The sequence below is a fragment of the Enoplosus armatus genome, chromosome 3, assembly GCF_043641665.1.
Source record: "Enoplosus armatus isolate fEnoArm2 chromosome 3, fEnoArm2.hap1, whole genome shotgun sequence".
NCBI classification, from domain to species: Eukaryota; Metazoa; Chordata; class Actinopteri; order Centrarchiformes; family Enoplosidae; genus Enoplosus; species Enoplosus armatus.
The window spans coordinates 13,027,379-13,042,300 of NC_092182.1; the positions used below are offsets into that span (position 1 = coordinate 13,027,379).

Here is a 14,922-nt window from a genome sequence, read left to right on the forward strand (position 1 = left end):
GACTGAAAAGACATGATTTCTCAGAAACAAAGCTGAAATACTGACCTAAAGTACTGTTTATCCAGGTGACTTGAGGAACGTTATAGTGAGATTGTCACTACAAGAAAACGTTCAAATTTGGATTTACAATGAGGGAAAATACCTCCAGAACCCACAACTCTGCGTACTTTGCTAAGTAGTACAGACTGTCTGTTCATACAAAGAGTGGGCAAAATAGTAAAAACACCTTCTAACACAGCATCCTTGCAGTAACTACCAGTTCAGTGAAGTTCAAAAGGGCGTAGTTTGTGCTGTCCGTTCTCAAAATGTCCTGTTATGCACATTTCATTCAGCGTTGAGGCTCTACTTTGTTCCCCTTCGTTAATGCAGCTTTCATGATTTTAGTTCACATTACAATTCAGGCTACAACTACTGCAAATCATGATTAAACAGGCAGCTACACTAAGTTGAATACCAATTAGCAGTGTGTGTCAGCTTTATTAGAGGTCTTTTTTTACTGGTGTCACCATTTTTTTAAGTGATCTTTATGGCAACAAGAAGCACAGAGGTAGAAAACAGACCGAGATTGTTGCAGCTTGCATCGATGTTGCATCAGACTCAAATCATTAGGACACAAACCAAACACAAGAAACCTTACTCAGCGAAGGGGAACACTGGTCACATGTAGACCTTTCAATCCGATCAACGACTCGCACAAAAGTTTAATGACTGCAAAATAAAATGATATCTGAACTCCACAACCACCAGCAAACCTTTTAAAAACAATGAACCTGCGTCAAGTGCTTTGTTTACTGCTGTGGATTTGTAATAAAGCAGTATTTTTCAGAAAATACTAATAAAAATATGCACCTTTCGAGAAAAGTGCTTGTAAATACCAAACAATGGAAGACAGAGAAGTGCATCTTTCCAAGGGAACATCTTAGGATAAAAGTCTTGAGCTTCATCTTGAGCTTCATTATATTGGTACTTACTTAAGGAATATTGCATTAGACTGTAAGGTGATTCAGGTTATTTGTCCACTCCCTCTCTGTGTGCAGAAGTTTTATTATCTGTGTGCAACATGAAATGGATAAAAGGTATTGAAGTACCTCAATGCTGGGTGAAGTCTAAAAAAGAGGACACTCTTCTATAGTGTGCAAATGTTACTGCACAAACAGAAAAGAAAATAACACAATTATTTTTTTGCCTGGCTTGGAGAAAATAAAGCAAGGAGGCACTCTGGTATCCCCTCTCTACCTGGGGTAAAGTTTGGTTGGGTTTACAGAAACAATAAATAAACAAAAACAAATCTTGACCATTGACATTTGACAAAATAATAATCTATAAAAGCAAAAAGCTGAGGAGGCCACAATCATCGTGCTGTCTTCAAGGGTTGAGGACCTGCATAACAGATCATTCATTAGTACGCATACATTCAAGACCTGACATAACCTAGTGTCTGTGTGTGTGTGTGTGTGTGTGTGTGTGTGTGTGTACGTACCTTTGGCCTCCCCAAGGCAGACCTCCTCGCACGCCTCCAGGTGAAGGAAGCGATTGTCGTTTCCTTCACAGCCGCTGTAGATGAAGGGCCTGCAGGCCTGAACCTGACTGTTAAAGTACCAGCGCAGAGTGTATCGTCCACAGTTCCCCTCCTCCATGGGCAGCAGGCACAGTTCTGCTGGAGCTGCACAACACACACACACACACACACACACACACACACACACACACACACACACACACATTTGAAGAGTGTGCACGCACAGACACAAAGAAGGCACACACGCTCAATGAGAAAAGGGCAGGCCAGGCAAAAAGGAGCAGAGCAGTAATAAAGAGCAAAAGGGGACCGATAACAAGCATTCATGACCACAGAGATCAAAAACTCACAAAATTATTCATTAACTCACACAGTCATTAACTCAATAACTCAGCACTAATATTTTAATCTTTGTTTTTGTATTTTATCTTACTGGATGCATATATGCCTTTAAGTCAAAAGCAAAACAGCCATTGCAGCCTGAGACATGCAGAGAGGGCCAAACACCAGGCAGGCAGGCAGGATGGCAGAATTAACCCTCAACCCAAAACAGGACAACAGCACACGAGCTGGTTTACCTTCCCCTTTGACTCTCCTCTTGGACCTGACTGATTTGGCCTTGACTGTTTTCAGAGGTGTAACTTTGACTGCTTTCTGACCAGCAACTGTTGCTGTTTTCTTAACGACAGCACTGGCTGATTTGTTTGGTTCAACTTTGACTGTTTTGTCAGTTTCATCTTTGACAGCCTCACCTGTCAACACACACACACACACACACACACACACACACATTCAGGATAAATAGAAAAAGGGAAAAATACATTCATGTGATAACAGCGGTTTAAAGATCATGATCTACACTTTACAGTATACACACTATATCCACAACATGAGAGGTCAGACTCAGGATTGCAGCAGGCTGTGTGAGGAAATGTGCGACGCCAACACAGTCTCATAATGTCGTGATATAAGCACAAAGTGGAAAGCGTACATAATATGAGACGCGGTCCTCCAGCACAAATTGGATTATGTGCCGATTGAATAAACCGAATTATGGGACATGAACACAAATTCGAAACGGCATCTTCTGTTTATCACATGATAAGTTTGTAGCATGTAAATTAATTTAGTTAATGTCGAGGTCATTGTTAGTTGTTTTTGTCCATTGTGACTTTTGGTCATAATAACATTTTAATCACCACCTCCACTGTAGAGATTTGGAAAACCCGGACTTAATATGGCATAATGTCATAATAGACAGGCATAATCAAGTAAAAATGGACAAAACTATGAGTGAGTAACACCCTGGATGACACATTTTTTGAAGGTTAGGATAATGGTTTGGTCATTGTTCAGAAATGTTGCCTGAAAAACACACAAACTTGATGATATAAGTTGGCTTTTAAAAAGGTACCCTGTGGAGTTTTTGACCACTCGTGGTGCTATGGACTGACGTTTTTACGTGGTGTATTGTAAAGGTTTCAAATTCTTTTAAAAACCAGCTTTGCAATGTAGATATTTGTTAGACTTTAAGCTGCATGTGCACTTCTTCAGAACTGAGACAACAACAGATTGTGTCCCTCTAGCCCTCTTTTTTTCCCTTTGTTTTTCAACTATTTCCGTCACTTTCCATGTGAACAACTGAGTGCAGCGTTTTGAATGCCTTCACGGAGAGCCTGTCTGAAGGTGCGCACCACTATCCCCTTACCCGCTTCCACATTCAGATATCAACACTTTTCATTCCCAGCACGGTCAGACAATCCGTCGTGTTAACAAGTTCTGTTTGTTTCAGTTAATGCAAACATGATTTTGCCTGGTAACAGAAAACATCTCAGGGCAGAGATGTAAAAAAGACCTAATAAAAGACCATATGTCTTTTATTTTGGGAAAGTCATCTTTGGCTTTCAGCAAGACATTACATACAAATGTCAGGGGAGACCGGACTGGTTTAGGTGGTACTCTGTGTGTCGGAAAGTGCTATTTCACTGCATGATAGCATTGGACACAGTATGAAACACAGTACCATCACTCTGGTTGGCAGAGGGAGTGAAGTAGAGCAGCTCGTCCAAGGGGTCGTCGTAGGCCTCGATGGAGTAGATATGCTCGTAGTCCGGGTCGTTGGTGTTCACCACCACACGCAGCTCACGGCCTGAGAGAAGAGCAATGCCACACAGGTCAGAGGTCCTTCACCCCAGTCTGACAACCCCCACGCTTCAGATAGAGGGAAGGCTCTAAACCATATTAACTCAACACAAGAAGCCTCCAAATACAGGTAGACTTCATTAGAGCCTAAACCCTAGTATTTGTATTTGTCTGGATATCCTCAGAGATATAGAATATATTATAAAACACAAATGGAGTCCTCTGTTTTCTTGATGAGAAAACCACCCAGCGTTCAGAGGTCTCCAGACGCAGCACCACCAAGTTAAACCTGTTTGTTAGGGACGGACACGCAGACAGACAAACAGATCGAGGCCAACAGGCAGAGCAATGGACGGACACACTCACCCTCCTCACCCTTCAGGGCCAGTTGTTGCTCTGGTGCAGGCCGAGCCCTGACCTCGGGCTGGGGCCGAATTACTGGGCCTGAACCTGAGAGAGCCAGATAGGACAAGGGGGAGCGAAGGGGGACACCGAGGGAGCAGAGACAGGATTCAGGGAGCGAGAGGGACCACGTGTTACACAGGAAGCAGAAGAGGGGGGACCACAAAGGTAACATGATGAAAAAAAAAGGGAAGGACAGCACGTTCTGGTAGTAAAACATTCAGACACTTGAGCAGACAACAATCCCAAAGCACCACAAAAATCATTCCACCATCCAACAAACACACCAATTAAAAGGATTTACGTTTTTGCAAGACTGGTCAACATGGGGCAATCTTCCAAAAACTGGTTGTAATCCTTTAAGGACTCAAGCCGCTGCTATATGGACTTGTGTCGCACTCGAGTCAAACCTTCTTTGACTTGAGTCCAGGTCAAATCAGTGCTGATTCAACTTAAGACTGCAGATTCAAGCCATCATTGACTTGTACATTATGAAACGCATAACTTTTCATTAGGTAATAAATAAATAAATTAAACATGAGTAAAATGTTTGTTTTGGCCTCATTCTCAGTAACACTGCATATTTATTAACAGCCTGCCTCGCCATCACTTATCTCACGCTGCTGCTTCACAGCACTGATGAAGTCCTGCATCGATTAACGGCTCAGACAACAAACACACTGGTTCAAACTTTGGGAAACTTTGGGAAAGTTGATCATTTTGAGGTTTTCACTCATTTTCTTTTCATGAATTTACTTTTAAATGTTTAATGTTATCCCTTTTCCCTGTGAATACATTTAGATCGGATTTACTAATTGGAGAAAGTATGTTGTTTAGTCCAGCATGTTTATATAATATACAGTATAATAAAATGCCACTGCCTTGGTTGGAGTATTGTGTCTAGGCAAATTAGTTTATCATCAAGATCAATTAAATATCAAAACTATATTTACACAAGGCACTAAAAAGTAAAAGTAAATAAGGAACATCACAACATATATACACAGTAGAAGATATTCCAGACCAATCTTAATGTTATCTAAAGATTTATCTGAAGAAGAACCTGGAGAATCAGTGTATTTCACAACATCTTGTTACAGCAAATGCTGCCAAACAGGTAATGATGTTTCTTCTGTGTGCATGAGGTTAAATGATTGTGCATTTCACTCATTTAAACTGCACACAAATGCTAAACGAGGGCAAATGCACTGAAGCATATTAACAACATATAATATATGAGACTGACTGCTGCCACTACAGACTCTGCAGCAGCATATGTGGTATAGTATGCCGCTGTGACTCATGCTAAATCACAGCCCTTCTGTCCACCCTCCTCTCTTCTGCTGCAGCTGAACGGCTCACTCACCTCCGCACGCTGAGGATCAGACAGATGGACAGGAAGGAAGCAGAAAGAGAGGGAATAATAAAGGTCAGTTTAAAGAGTCATGGCATCGCTGTAGAGCTTCATTTGTATCATACTTTCATGGAGTTTAGCTGAGGCTGTGACTCATATGCTGCGATTACCATCTGAAGTTGAACTTGGGGACAACTCTGCTCTAAATTAGCAATGCAAGCGGCATGAAAGACTCACCACAGTGCTGAGTCATCTCTGTGCGAACGTACTCTCTGACCTCATCCTCCTGAATTCAAAATAAAGAGGGGAACAGAGAAAAACGCAGTTACAAACACGACCCTACATTCAACTCTGTACGTGTGTGTGTGTGTGTGTGTGTGTGTGTGTGTGTGTGTGTGTGCTGTTTCGTATCAGCATCTTCAGATTGAGCCCTGCGGTAAGGCTCAAGCACTGACCGTCATGCCTGGCTCTCCTCTGTCTCCCTTGGCTCCATCTGGGCCCATGTCTCCCTGCAACATGGACAGGTATTAGGACACACACGACCCACAGAGAGGCTCGCAGCACATTAATTCATTAGACTGAGACCAGGTGCAGTACATGAACTAAATCCAAAGTCAAAGTGGAAGGTTAAATCAACAATAGTGACTTATTTGGTTTCTCAGTCTCGACGTCCTCGTATGGGATCCCTTTGAGGTCTTAACCAAAAATGTATATTATTGAAGCTAAGAAAGCGTAATGATATGTAGCTGTCATTTTAAATAACCAGTTTTTGGTCCATAGAAATTTAACTGTCAAGACCCTGAAGTCTGTCGCAGAGGAGCTCACAAGAACAAGAGCATTTAGACTCCCTGAAATATTGTGTGCATTTGGCATAAATGTGTAATACTGAAGTAATTCAGCGCTGTGTGATGGTGTGAAGACTTTCAGATGTTTTTGATAAGGGTCCCAAGAATTTCCTGACCTCAGCAACTAGTTTCCTGTCAGAGATGGTTGCCAATGAAAACAACCAGGAGACAAGTGTGACACTAACCGGCTTTCCTCGCTCCCCCGGGATCCCTGGGATACCACGTGGACCCACCGTGGCGGGACCGTTCGGACCTCTCTCCCCCTGACACACAGGTACAACACCATTACAACAAACAACATGTATATAGTATAAAACGTCCATTACAAGTAAAAAGTAAAAACAGCCATGTCCCACTGCCTCTGTATACATAATCTCTTGACAGGTGGTATTTGCCTGCGTAGTTTTCACTGAAAACAAAGAAAGAGAACAGTTTATGTTGATTTCCACTGGTATCTTTGTTACATGTTGTGTATCTGCATGAGTAAATGAATTCATGTGGAAACTATTTTCTACAATGCACATCTCAAAATGTCCTGTAAACACAGTCCTTTGTAAACTGGGTAATGGGAATATTTGCACAGCATGTACATGCAGTATGCTGCCGTATAGTATTCAACTTATATATTATATGTCACGTTTACAGCTTTTGTCTTGTCTAGTGTTTATTACTTTATTACTATCAATAGATCAGATGCTCAGCCTTCCTTTCAGACTCCAAATATTGGTTTAGGAAAATAATGCAACTGGGTTGGATCAAGAGAGAGTCTCAGTTTGAAAAAAGGTGCACCCATCACAGATGTGGCCCTGTTCTCCTGTCAACTTTCCTTTTTTACCGGATGATGCAGCAGACGAGCCAGTCAAACACGGGGCCCATCAAACTGTCAATCATCATGAAGCAATGCACGGCAATCAAACAAAACTACCAGTCAGGTGAAGAAGAAAGATGAGGGGAAATACAAAAGACTGTATTCTTTTTATATCAGTCTTGCATCATACTTTTAATGTCAAAACTGTCAAAAACAGAAGTTTCATCTTTGTTGCCACTACACCACACACACACCTCTGACTACTGCTATTTTGCGCACTCAGTGACGTAATTGGCACTTTTGTCTATTCTCAGTTCCATTATACAATATTTTTCTTTGCTCCGTCAAATCTGTGCACAGCCATAATAGATGCCGTAACATCTGTTGAAATGTTATAACATCCTCTCTGCTCTTCTCTTTAATAAACCTCTGCCACCCCCCCACCAAAGATAAAACATGTGACCAACGTATAATATTGGCTATCATCTAGTAAGTATAGGCACCTTCTGTCCCTGGAGCCCCTCTGGGCCTTTAGCACCAGCTGGCCCTTGAAGGCCAGTCAAGCCCGGAGCCCCATCCACTCCTCTGGGACCAGGAGGACCAGGTACCCCAGGCGGACCCTACATGAAACACAGAGACAGTTAGTTATGTATCTCAAGGTTTCCTGTAGTTGTGAGGATGAGCTGATAGTATACTTAATACTGAGATTAGGTGCAGCATGTAGCCTTGTTACAATTAGAATAGGCTACTTTGAGGTTTGTAAGTACACACTGTACTGCAGACGTTGAAGTTACAAACTCACCCTTTCACCTTTCTCTCCCTGAGCCCCTTTGGATCCTGCGAGCCCGTCAAAACCGCGGTCACCCTACACAGACAAAGAAAGTGGTTACACTTTGTATTTGGACACCATGTCTGTGCAAAGTAAAGTTATACAGTACATACCTTGGGACCGACTAGTCCCTCCTTTCCGGGGGTCCCTGGGGCCCCAGAAGGTCCGAGTTCCCCCTGGAAAACACAGAGAGCATGCCTATAGACGCCTGATCTTGAAGAGGCACACGGAGGCATAGTACACACCAGATGATGCCTGTTTTTCTACCACAGATATTAGTCATACCTGTTCACCTTTTCTTCCTGGTAGGCCTGATCGTCCATGAATACCAGCATCCCCCTGAACATAAACACTCAGACTCATTTAAAGCACAAGCCACACAGTACATGGCTCATAAATGTCTAACTCATTTAACTTATTAACTAACTAATTAACTAATTAAACATATAATCAAAAAAGGGTGCAGAATTATTTTATCCTCCAGCCAGCAGCGAAACGTTAACATGCTTCCTTTTATTTGTTCATTATTTGGACGAAATAAAAACTCATTATACAGTTTGCAGTTCCTGCTTATTTCTTCTCCTTTCCTCCCACCAAATCACATTTTTCTGTCTGTCTCAATCCTACCTTTTCTCCTTTGGGTCCATCGCCTCCACAAGCCCCCTTGGATCCTCGGTCACCCTGGAAACACACAAGTTCATCATTGACAGAGGCACATGAGGTGGCTGGTGATGCACAAAGAGACAAAATGCACCAAACCAGACAGCCAGAGAGCCCATCCATAGACAGTCCTCTCACCTGCCACTCTGGATGAATCACTGTGCACGAGCACTTCCATACAGAGTGAACATGAACCATATGATGCAGAACTGGAGGCTATAGTTTTCCTGATAACGAGTGTTAGAATAATAATAATGACGAGTAAGAGCAAGATATTTGGAGATTATTTGGAAATACAGCTGCAGAGGAGTCAGAGTGGCCAATGGTCCGATCACGCTAAATCCACATGCAGGGCACACTGGTATTGTCTTCAAACACACAGTGAACTTGGATGAACGTATAGGAAATTTTCAACCCAGTTTCTCTTTGACTTTAAAAATGTGGATATTAATTCATAAAACTTTACTACAGCCTAACGGTAAGAGTAAAACATACATAAAAACTGGTTTCTTACATTGGATAGGAAAACCAAAGTGCAATCAACCATCATATATGTACTTGACTATAGAGATATCCTGTACTTCCATGCTGATCATTCTACTTTAATACAACCTGAGCAATTAAAACTTTTTTTTAGAGACGTCTGTGATTGCTCCTGATGCTGTTAGTGTGTGACTGGCTGCGTCTTTTGTGTGTCTTCTCTTATTTCTCTGGCTGTACTCCGGTCTATCTTGCAAAAGAGATCTTTATCTCAGTGAGATTACCTGATTAAATAAAGGCTATAATAATCATTTTTAAAAAACCTAGCCTGCCTCCACACCTCTGAATCGTCACCCACATCTTTGATTAGTTCAGTGATTCAAATAGAATTCAAATTAATGAATGAAGTGAAAAAAGAAATCTGACTGAGCAAAACACCCATTTTCAGGTATTATTCATCATCATGTTGCAGGTGAAATCAAATATTATGCATGGATATTTTTGGCACAATTTGCATTAATCCTTTGCAATCATATCAATTTTATGCTATTATCGAGTTGTGACCGCCATCACCGACACCTGAAAGAGGCTTCAAGGTTGAAACCACACAGAATGTGTCTCAAACACACACACACACACTGAAAATACCTTGATTCCTCTCATTCCTACGATACCAATCTCTCCCTTCTCCCCCTTACGCCCCAGCAGCCCATCTTTTCCTGATAAACCCTGGAAGAAAAAGCAGAAATTGTTCTGTTCACTAAAGACAGAAAAAAAAAACACACACACACACACGCACACAGAAAATGTAAAATCTGTATCAGGATGGAAGCAAAGTCACAGACCGATTCACCAGGAACTCCAGGTTGGCCGGCCTCTCCCTGCAAAGAGAGGACAGAATTACAGCTATTAAAGCAGTAAGATGATTACCTGTACTGACGACTGACTGGCTTTGATTTTAATTATGATGCTGATTTAATCACGATAATCATCCTCGCTCAGTGTCACTTGCCTTCTGTCCACCGGGCCCACGGGCACCTGGGAATCCAGTGGATCCTCTGTCTCCCGGCTCTCCCCTCAGACCCTGATGTCAAATACACACAAATGTGCATATTGATCATTTGTAATATTAATACCAACACAGCAACACCTAACCTCTGGTTTTGGTTACTGCACAATCAGTGTATTGATTAAATGCTATCTTTTCCTGGTGGTGAAGTGATTCATATTTATGATCTTATTTGACTGTAAAATAACCAATTGATGCCTCAGCCTAATGACAATATATCATCCACCCCTAATTTAGATGGAATACTGTTAAAAGGCAAACTATCTAGTGCTGAAACAACTAGTTGATTAAGCAATTAAGAAAAGTCAACATGTTGAAGAAAAAAAAAAGCCCAACATTTGCTGATTTCAGTGAAAATCGAATATGTTTTGTGTCTTGGACGGCTGGTTGAAAAAAACAAGCAAGGTGAAGATGTCACCTTGGACTTCTGGAAATTCAGGTGGACATATTTCACTATTTTCTGACGAAATAATGAATTGATTCCTCAGAAATATAATCAACAGATAACTCAAAAATGAAAGTGATCATTAGTAGCAGCTCTGAAACTATCTGTTCTGGCAAGATTAAACAAACTTACCTGCTGCCCTGTGGGTCCCTCTTGACCCTTCACCCCTTTTTCTCCCTGCACACCTTTGGGTCCCCTGTCACCCTAAAATGGCACAATAGCAAAGCAAAACCAAATACACACTGTAAGAACAAAAGTGTATATTTCACTATATGAAACATTTTGACCCATCCAGACGTTCACTGACTGTTTCTCCTTTGTTGCCTTTTTCTCCGGGAGGTCCTCCCACCAGCACAGTGTCCCCCTGTGAGTGACAGTACAGCTGCAAACATCTGGCTTCACCCCGAAGTCAAAACATCAACACACATTGTTTCATCCTGTTACCTTTCCTTAAGCTGTGTCAGTTATAGTATCACGGCTCATTATCATTATGTGTATTCATATATTCCTCCTGCTCTCAACTGAGTAAATCTCATGAAAGAGCTCTTTCAAAACAGCCACTGCTCACACAAACACGTCTTATTTTCCTCTTTCTCCATTTCTGTGTCAGTTGTTTACAAATCCAAATAAATACACAGGCAAGAGAGAAAGAGAGAGAGAGAGAGAGAGAGAGAGAGAGAGAGAAAGAGCAGCGGTGGAGCTTATTAGATATTAAAATGCACACACCTTCTCTCCTTTGCCACCTTGCAGCCCGATGTCTCCCTGAAATGAAAAAGATTGAGAGCAAAACATTTCATTCAGGCGTGTCAATTTAATTCACTACTTTACATGAGCAGAAAGCTCGGGGGGTGCAGCCAGCATGGTGACACATAGAAATGGGAAAAGGACTGGTAGTATTCACCTTCTCTCCCCGAGCACCACGAATCCCTAGGGGACCCTGATGAACACAAAAACACACAAACGGCATGAAAAAACGACCACGCACGTTTCTAAGTTTCACGTTTCTACCCTAGCTGTGTTTTCTTTGGTCAGACGACAAAACTGAAATGATTGAACAGTGAGCACAGGTTGATTAGACTTCTGTTGACTTTGCTTGATGGTACATGATGGGCATTGCCAGACTGACAGGGAGGACAAGGTCAATTGAATAATTCGTTTACAATGTAAGAAATGCATTGTGTCCTTGTGAAGAACAGCTCTTCTATAATAACACTGAAGATTGTGAATTAGGCATTTTGAAAAACACGACACTGAAAGCTTTGGTGGAATTATACAGTATATTATACCGTTGGCCCTCTCTCCCCATCCAAGCCAGCACGACCCTCCTCTCCCTAAGACAAGACAGAAAGAAAAAAGGCGCACAAATACAGCAGTGTTAGTTTCTATCATCCAGAGGCAAATTCATATTAGATCACATCTTCAGTGATACAGTCACATAACCCCTGTCTTACTCTAGGCCCTGAATCTCCTCTCTCTCCTCTGGGACCAGGGACTCCAACGCCAACTTCCCCCTGGCAACAGAAAGAATATGTACACCCTTCAAAAAAAGTCCATTAATATTCAAACAGTTAGACAGAGATATGTGTGGGCTTGGAGAGTCACCTTGTCCCCTTTGACTCCGTTGGTACCAGGAGAGCCCTAGAAAACAAAGTATTGATTTTATAAATCATGAATCACATTATTACATGTTATTGTAAATTGTAAATAGCCTGGCTACGTTTATCTGAACCTACGCTACGAATCAAAATGTAATAAAACAGGATCTAAACTCACTGCCTGTCCAAGAGGTCCAGGAGGACCTGGGGGTCCCACATTTCCTGCACGGCCTGCAAACCCTTGGAGACCCTGAAAATGAGACCTCAATAGTTGAAACTCATACCACAGATAATAAGACTGAAAGCATACACTATGTGTAATCAGGAGCTCCACCAACCCTCTCCCCTTGTGGTCCAGGAGGTCCCTGTTGTCCATTTTCTCCTCTCAGGCCAGACTGCCCAGGGTCACCTGGCTTCCCCTGTAGCCCTGGAGGACCAGCTGGACCAGGAAGGCCTGGATCACCCTGAAATTAAGACAGTTACATTTACATTGATAAACCACTCTAACTGATTAGAGAGGCACCACACGCTGTTACTCACCTTTAAACCTTGAGGCCCAACCCGACCAGGAGGACCTGCCAGTCCTATGCCCTTCTCTCCCTGCAACACACACATTTTGTAATAACTGTCACGTGGATTGAGTTTGATTTCAGGCAAATTAATAAAACACATGTCAAAAGCTCACCTTGTCTCCTTTTGGCCCGGGAGATCCCTGTGCCCCCTGCATGAAAAACACATATGGGAGAGTGAAAATAACAATTACTGATTGTGGCTCTTTGAAGACCCATTCCAATAATTATTGTTTTTATTAATATTCATAATTAAAAACAAGTACAGTAAATAATGTCACAATCTTTTGTATGCCCCCAAATATCGGCTTGGCATTCATTATTACGCTGGTGAAAATACGTTTGGTTGTCATTACAGTTAACATGCCTCGTTAACCTTGAAGGGCGACAAATAATCAAAACCTTGAGCATCAGAGGAGATTACAGTTGACACTTTTAGATAGAAGGTCTAGAGACTTTAATCACACTGCCATAGAAACACGGTTGATTAATGTAAGATTAAATAATAGGACTGCCTTTGGAGTGAAAGAGCTTAAAAGAGGGAAAGACAAAAAGAATCCTAATTTAAAACGTGTGGCAAAGAAACTGAATATATTTACTTGTATTATTATGAATTTACTGAACTTTTCTGTGATTTCTGGATTAAAAAAAAAAGTTTGAGTAGGATGTGATTACATAAGTACTCATGAGTAAAACTTTGGGAAGCCGTTTGGAACCGATTACTGCACAGGACCTCCAAGCAGACACGTGTTAAATAACAATATCCTGCACATACACACAGCTGGATGTTGGATTTGAGTAGTTACATCATCACGGTAAAAACAAGCAACCCATTTCTTTATGGCTGTAACAGCATAGAGCTTACAAAATAATATTTATCAAGGATGCTAAATGAAAACTGTCAAGAGTAACGCATTTTGTTTAGTGCAAGTCCATGAAAAAGTAAATGAAACCAGGTACTTCAATAAAAGAACACACATGCTAAATAATTGATTAATAACACTGGGGAACACAATTTTTGTTGAGTTAGGTCTGACAGCTGTTTTTAACTAATTTTTGGGTGCGGAATCCAAAACTGATCTCAGTTTTTCTCTATCACGTCAAGTTTTTGAACATAGGATCCCCGTTTTCTTAAAAAATATGAAAAATACTGTACTTAACAGATATGTGTGTGATAGTACTGACCTATTGGGAGCTGCACACACCTCTCACCGCACTGTCTCAATTGTGACTGCACAAACAAGTTGCCACGTAGCTGTAGATGAGTCCAATCATAATCAGCTGGCAAGTCTTACTACAGCTAATCAGTGGAATTTTGCTTATCTGGAGGGTAAGCTGTGGAGAAAAAACTTGACGTGCTAGAAAAAAACTGACTGCAATTTTGGAATCAGCATGCCAATTTTAGTTTTAATCAGCATAAAAATCTAACTCAACAGAATTTTTTTTTCAAATTGTTCCCCAGTGTAATAGTTCCCATATGTGCAAAGACAAATTAGATTTAATCGACAAGCTAATTCAAATTCAAATCTAAAGATATACGTACGCAACAAAACCACATTCAGTAATGTAACGTGAGAGTCCATTAAAAACTAACACTGCAGTCTAGAAAACAAAGAGTGGAAACTGTTTACTTACGTCCTCTCCAGGCTCTCCTGCTTCACCAGCCACTCCCTAGTGTGACGTCAGATAACGTGTTGTGAACATGTTGCTATATTAACATTAAGTATATGTGTGTTGCTCTGGAGCATGATGGTACTCACTCTCTCTCCTTTGACGCCAGCAGCACCTTTGTCTCCCCTGTTACCCTGAAAGACAGAAGTTATCAGACAGTTTGAATGAAAAAGCACGTAACGTCACTATCTTGTGTCATTTGACTGAGATCGAGCCTTCAATGCTAATGGTCAGACTCACCTTTTCTCCAGGTGCACCTCTCTCTCCAGCTGTGCCTGGCAGTGTTTGACCAGGAAGACCCTGCATCAATCACAACCAGGAGAGTTATGTCAGCTGAATCACATATTTTAGTCTCCATTAATAGTAATGTAGTAATAGAGTATATTATGCATCTACATTGAATACTTTTATTCAACAGTTACAGCTAAATGTAGCTGCTTCCACGTTGCTGCCAATAACAGTGACTCACCCGCTCTCCTTTGGGTCCAGTGGGTCCAGCCACAGCCTGTAAGAGTGCAGAAAATGGAGAAAATA

The 14,922-nt window shown here is 41.5% G+C and overlaps 1 protein-coding gene across 1 annotated transcript in view; it reads right to left on the minus strand.

Moving 5' to 3' along the window:
* Positions 1–1,297: 1,297 nt before the first annotated feature.
* The window catches only part of col7a1 (collagen, type VII, alpha 1), a 47,882-nt gene continuing 34,257 nt past the window's right edge, over positions 1,298–14,922 (minus strand). Inside the window, exons 87-118 of the mRNA XM_070903067.1 lie at positions 14,858–14,893; positions 14,629–14,688; positions 14,478–14,522; positions 14,353–14,388; positions 12,834–12,869; positions 12,689–12,748; positions 12,487–12,612; positions 12,327–12,398; positions 12,156–12,191; positions 12,005–12,064; positions 11,840–11,884; positions 11,455–11,490; positions 11,280–11,315; positions 10,861–10,917; positions 10,686–10,757; positions 10,052–10,123; positions 9,885–9,920; positions 9,688–9,768; positions 8,527–8,580; positions 8,185–8,238; positions 8,013–8,075; positions 7,873–7,935; positions 7,574–7,690; positions 6,448–6,525; positions 5,873–5,926; positions 5,655–5,703; positions 5,430–5,438; positions 4,028–4,111; positions 3,543–3,668; positions 2,098–2,271; positions 1,481–1,663; positions 1,298–1,380 (exon numbers count right to left, since the gene is read on the minus strand). Coding sequence (XP_070759168.1) covers positions 1,352–1,380; positions 1,481–1,663; positions 2,098–2,271; positions 3,543–3,668; positions 4,028–4,111; positions 5,430–5,438; positions 5,655–5,703; positions 5,873–5,926; positions 6,448–6,525; positions 7,574–7,690; positions 7,873–7,935; positions 8,013–8,075; positions 8,185–8,238; positions 8,527–8,580; positions 9,688–9,768; positions 9,885–9,920; positions 10,052–10,123; positions 10,686–10,757; positions 10,861–10,917; positions 11,280–11,315; positions 11,455–11,490; positions 11,840–11,884; positions 12,005–12,064; positions 12,156–12,191; positions 12,327–12,398; positions 12,487–12,612; positions 12,689–12,748; positions 12,834–12,869; positions 14,353–14,388; positions 14,478–14,522; positions 14,629–14,688; positions 14,858–14,893 — 2,139 coding nt within the window. The 3' untranslated portion in view covers positions 1,298–1,351. The remainder of the gene's footprint in view (positions 1,381–1,480; positions 1,664–2,097; positions 2,272–3,542; positions 3,669–4,027; positions 4,112–5,429; positions 5,439–5,654; positions 5,704–5,872; positions 5,927–6,447; positions 6,526–7,573; positions 7,691–7,872; positions 7,936–8,012; positions 8,076–8,184; positions 8,239–8,526; positions 8,581–9,687; positions 9,769–9,884; positions 9,921–10,051; positions 10,124–10,685; positions 10,758–10,860; positions 10,918–11,279; positions 11,316–11,454; positions 11,491–11,839; positions 11,885–12,004; positions 12,065–12,155; positions 12,192–12,326; positions 12,399–12,486; positions 12,613–12,688; positions 12,749–12,833; positions 12,870–14,352; positions 14,389–14,477; positions 14,523–14,628; positions 14,689–14,857; positions 14,894–14,922) is intronic.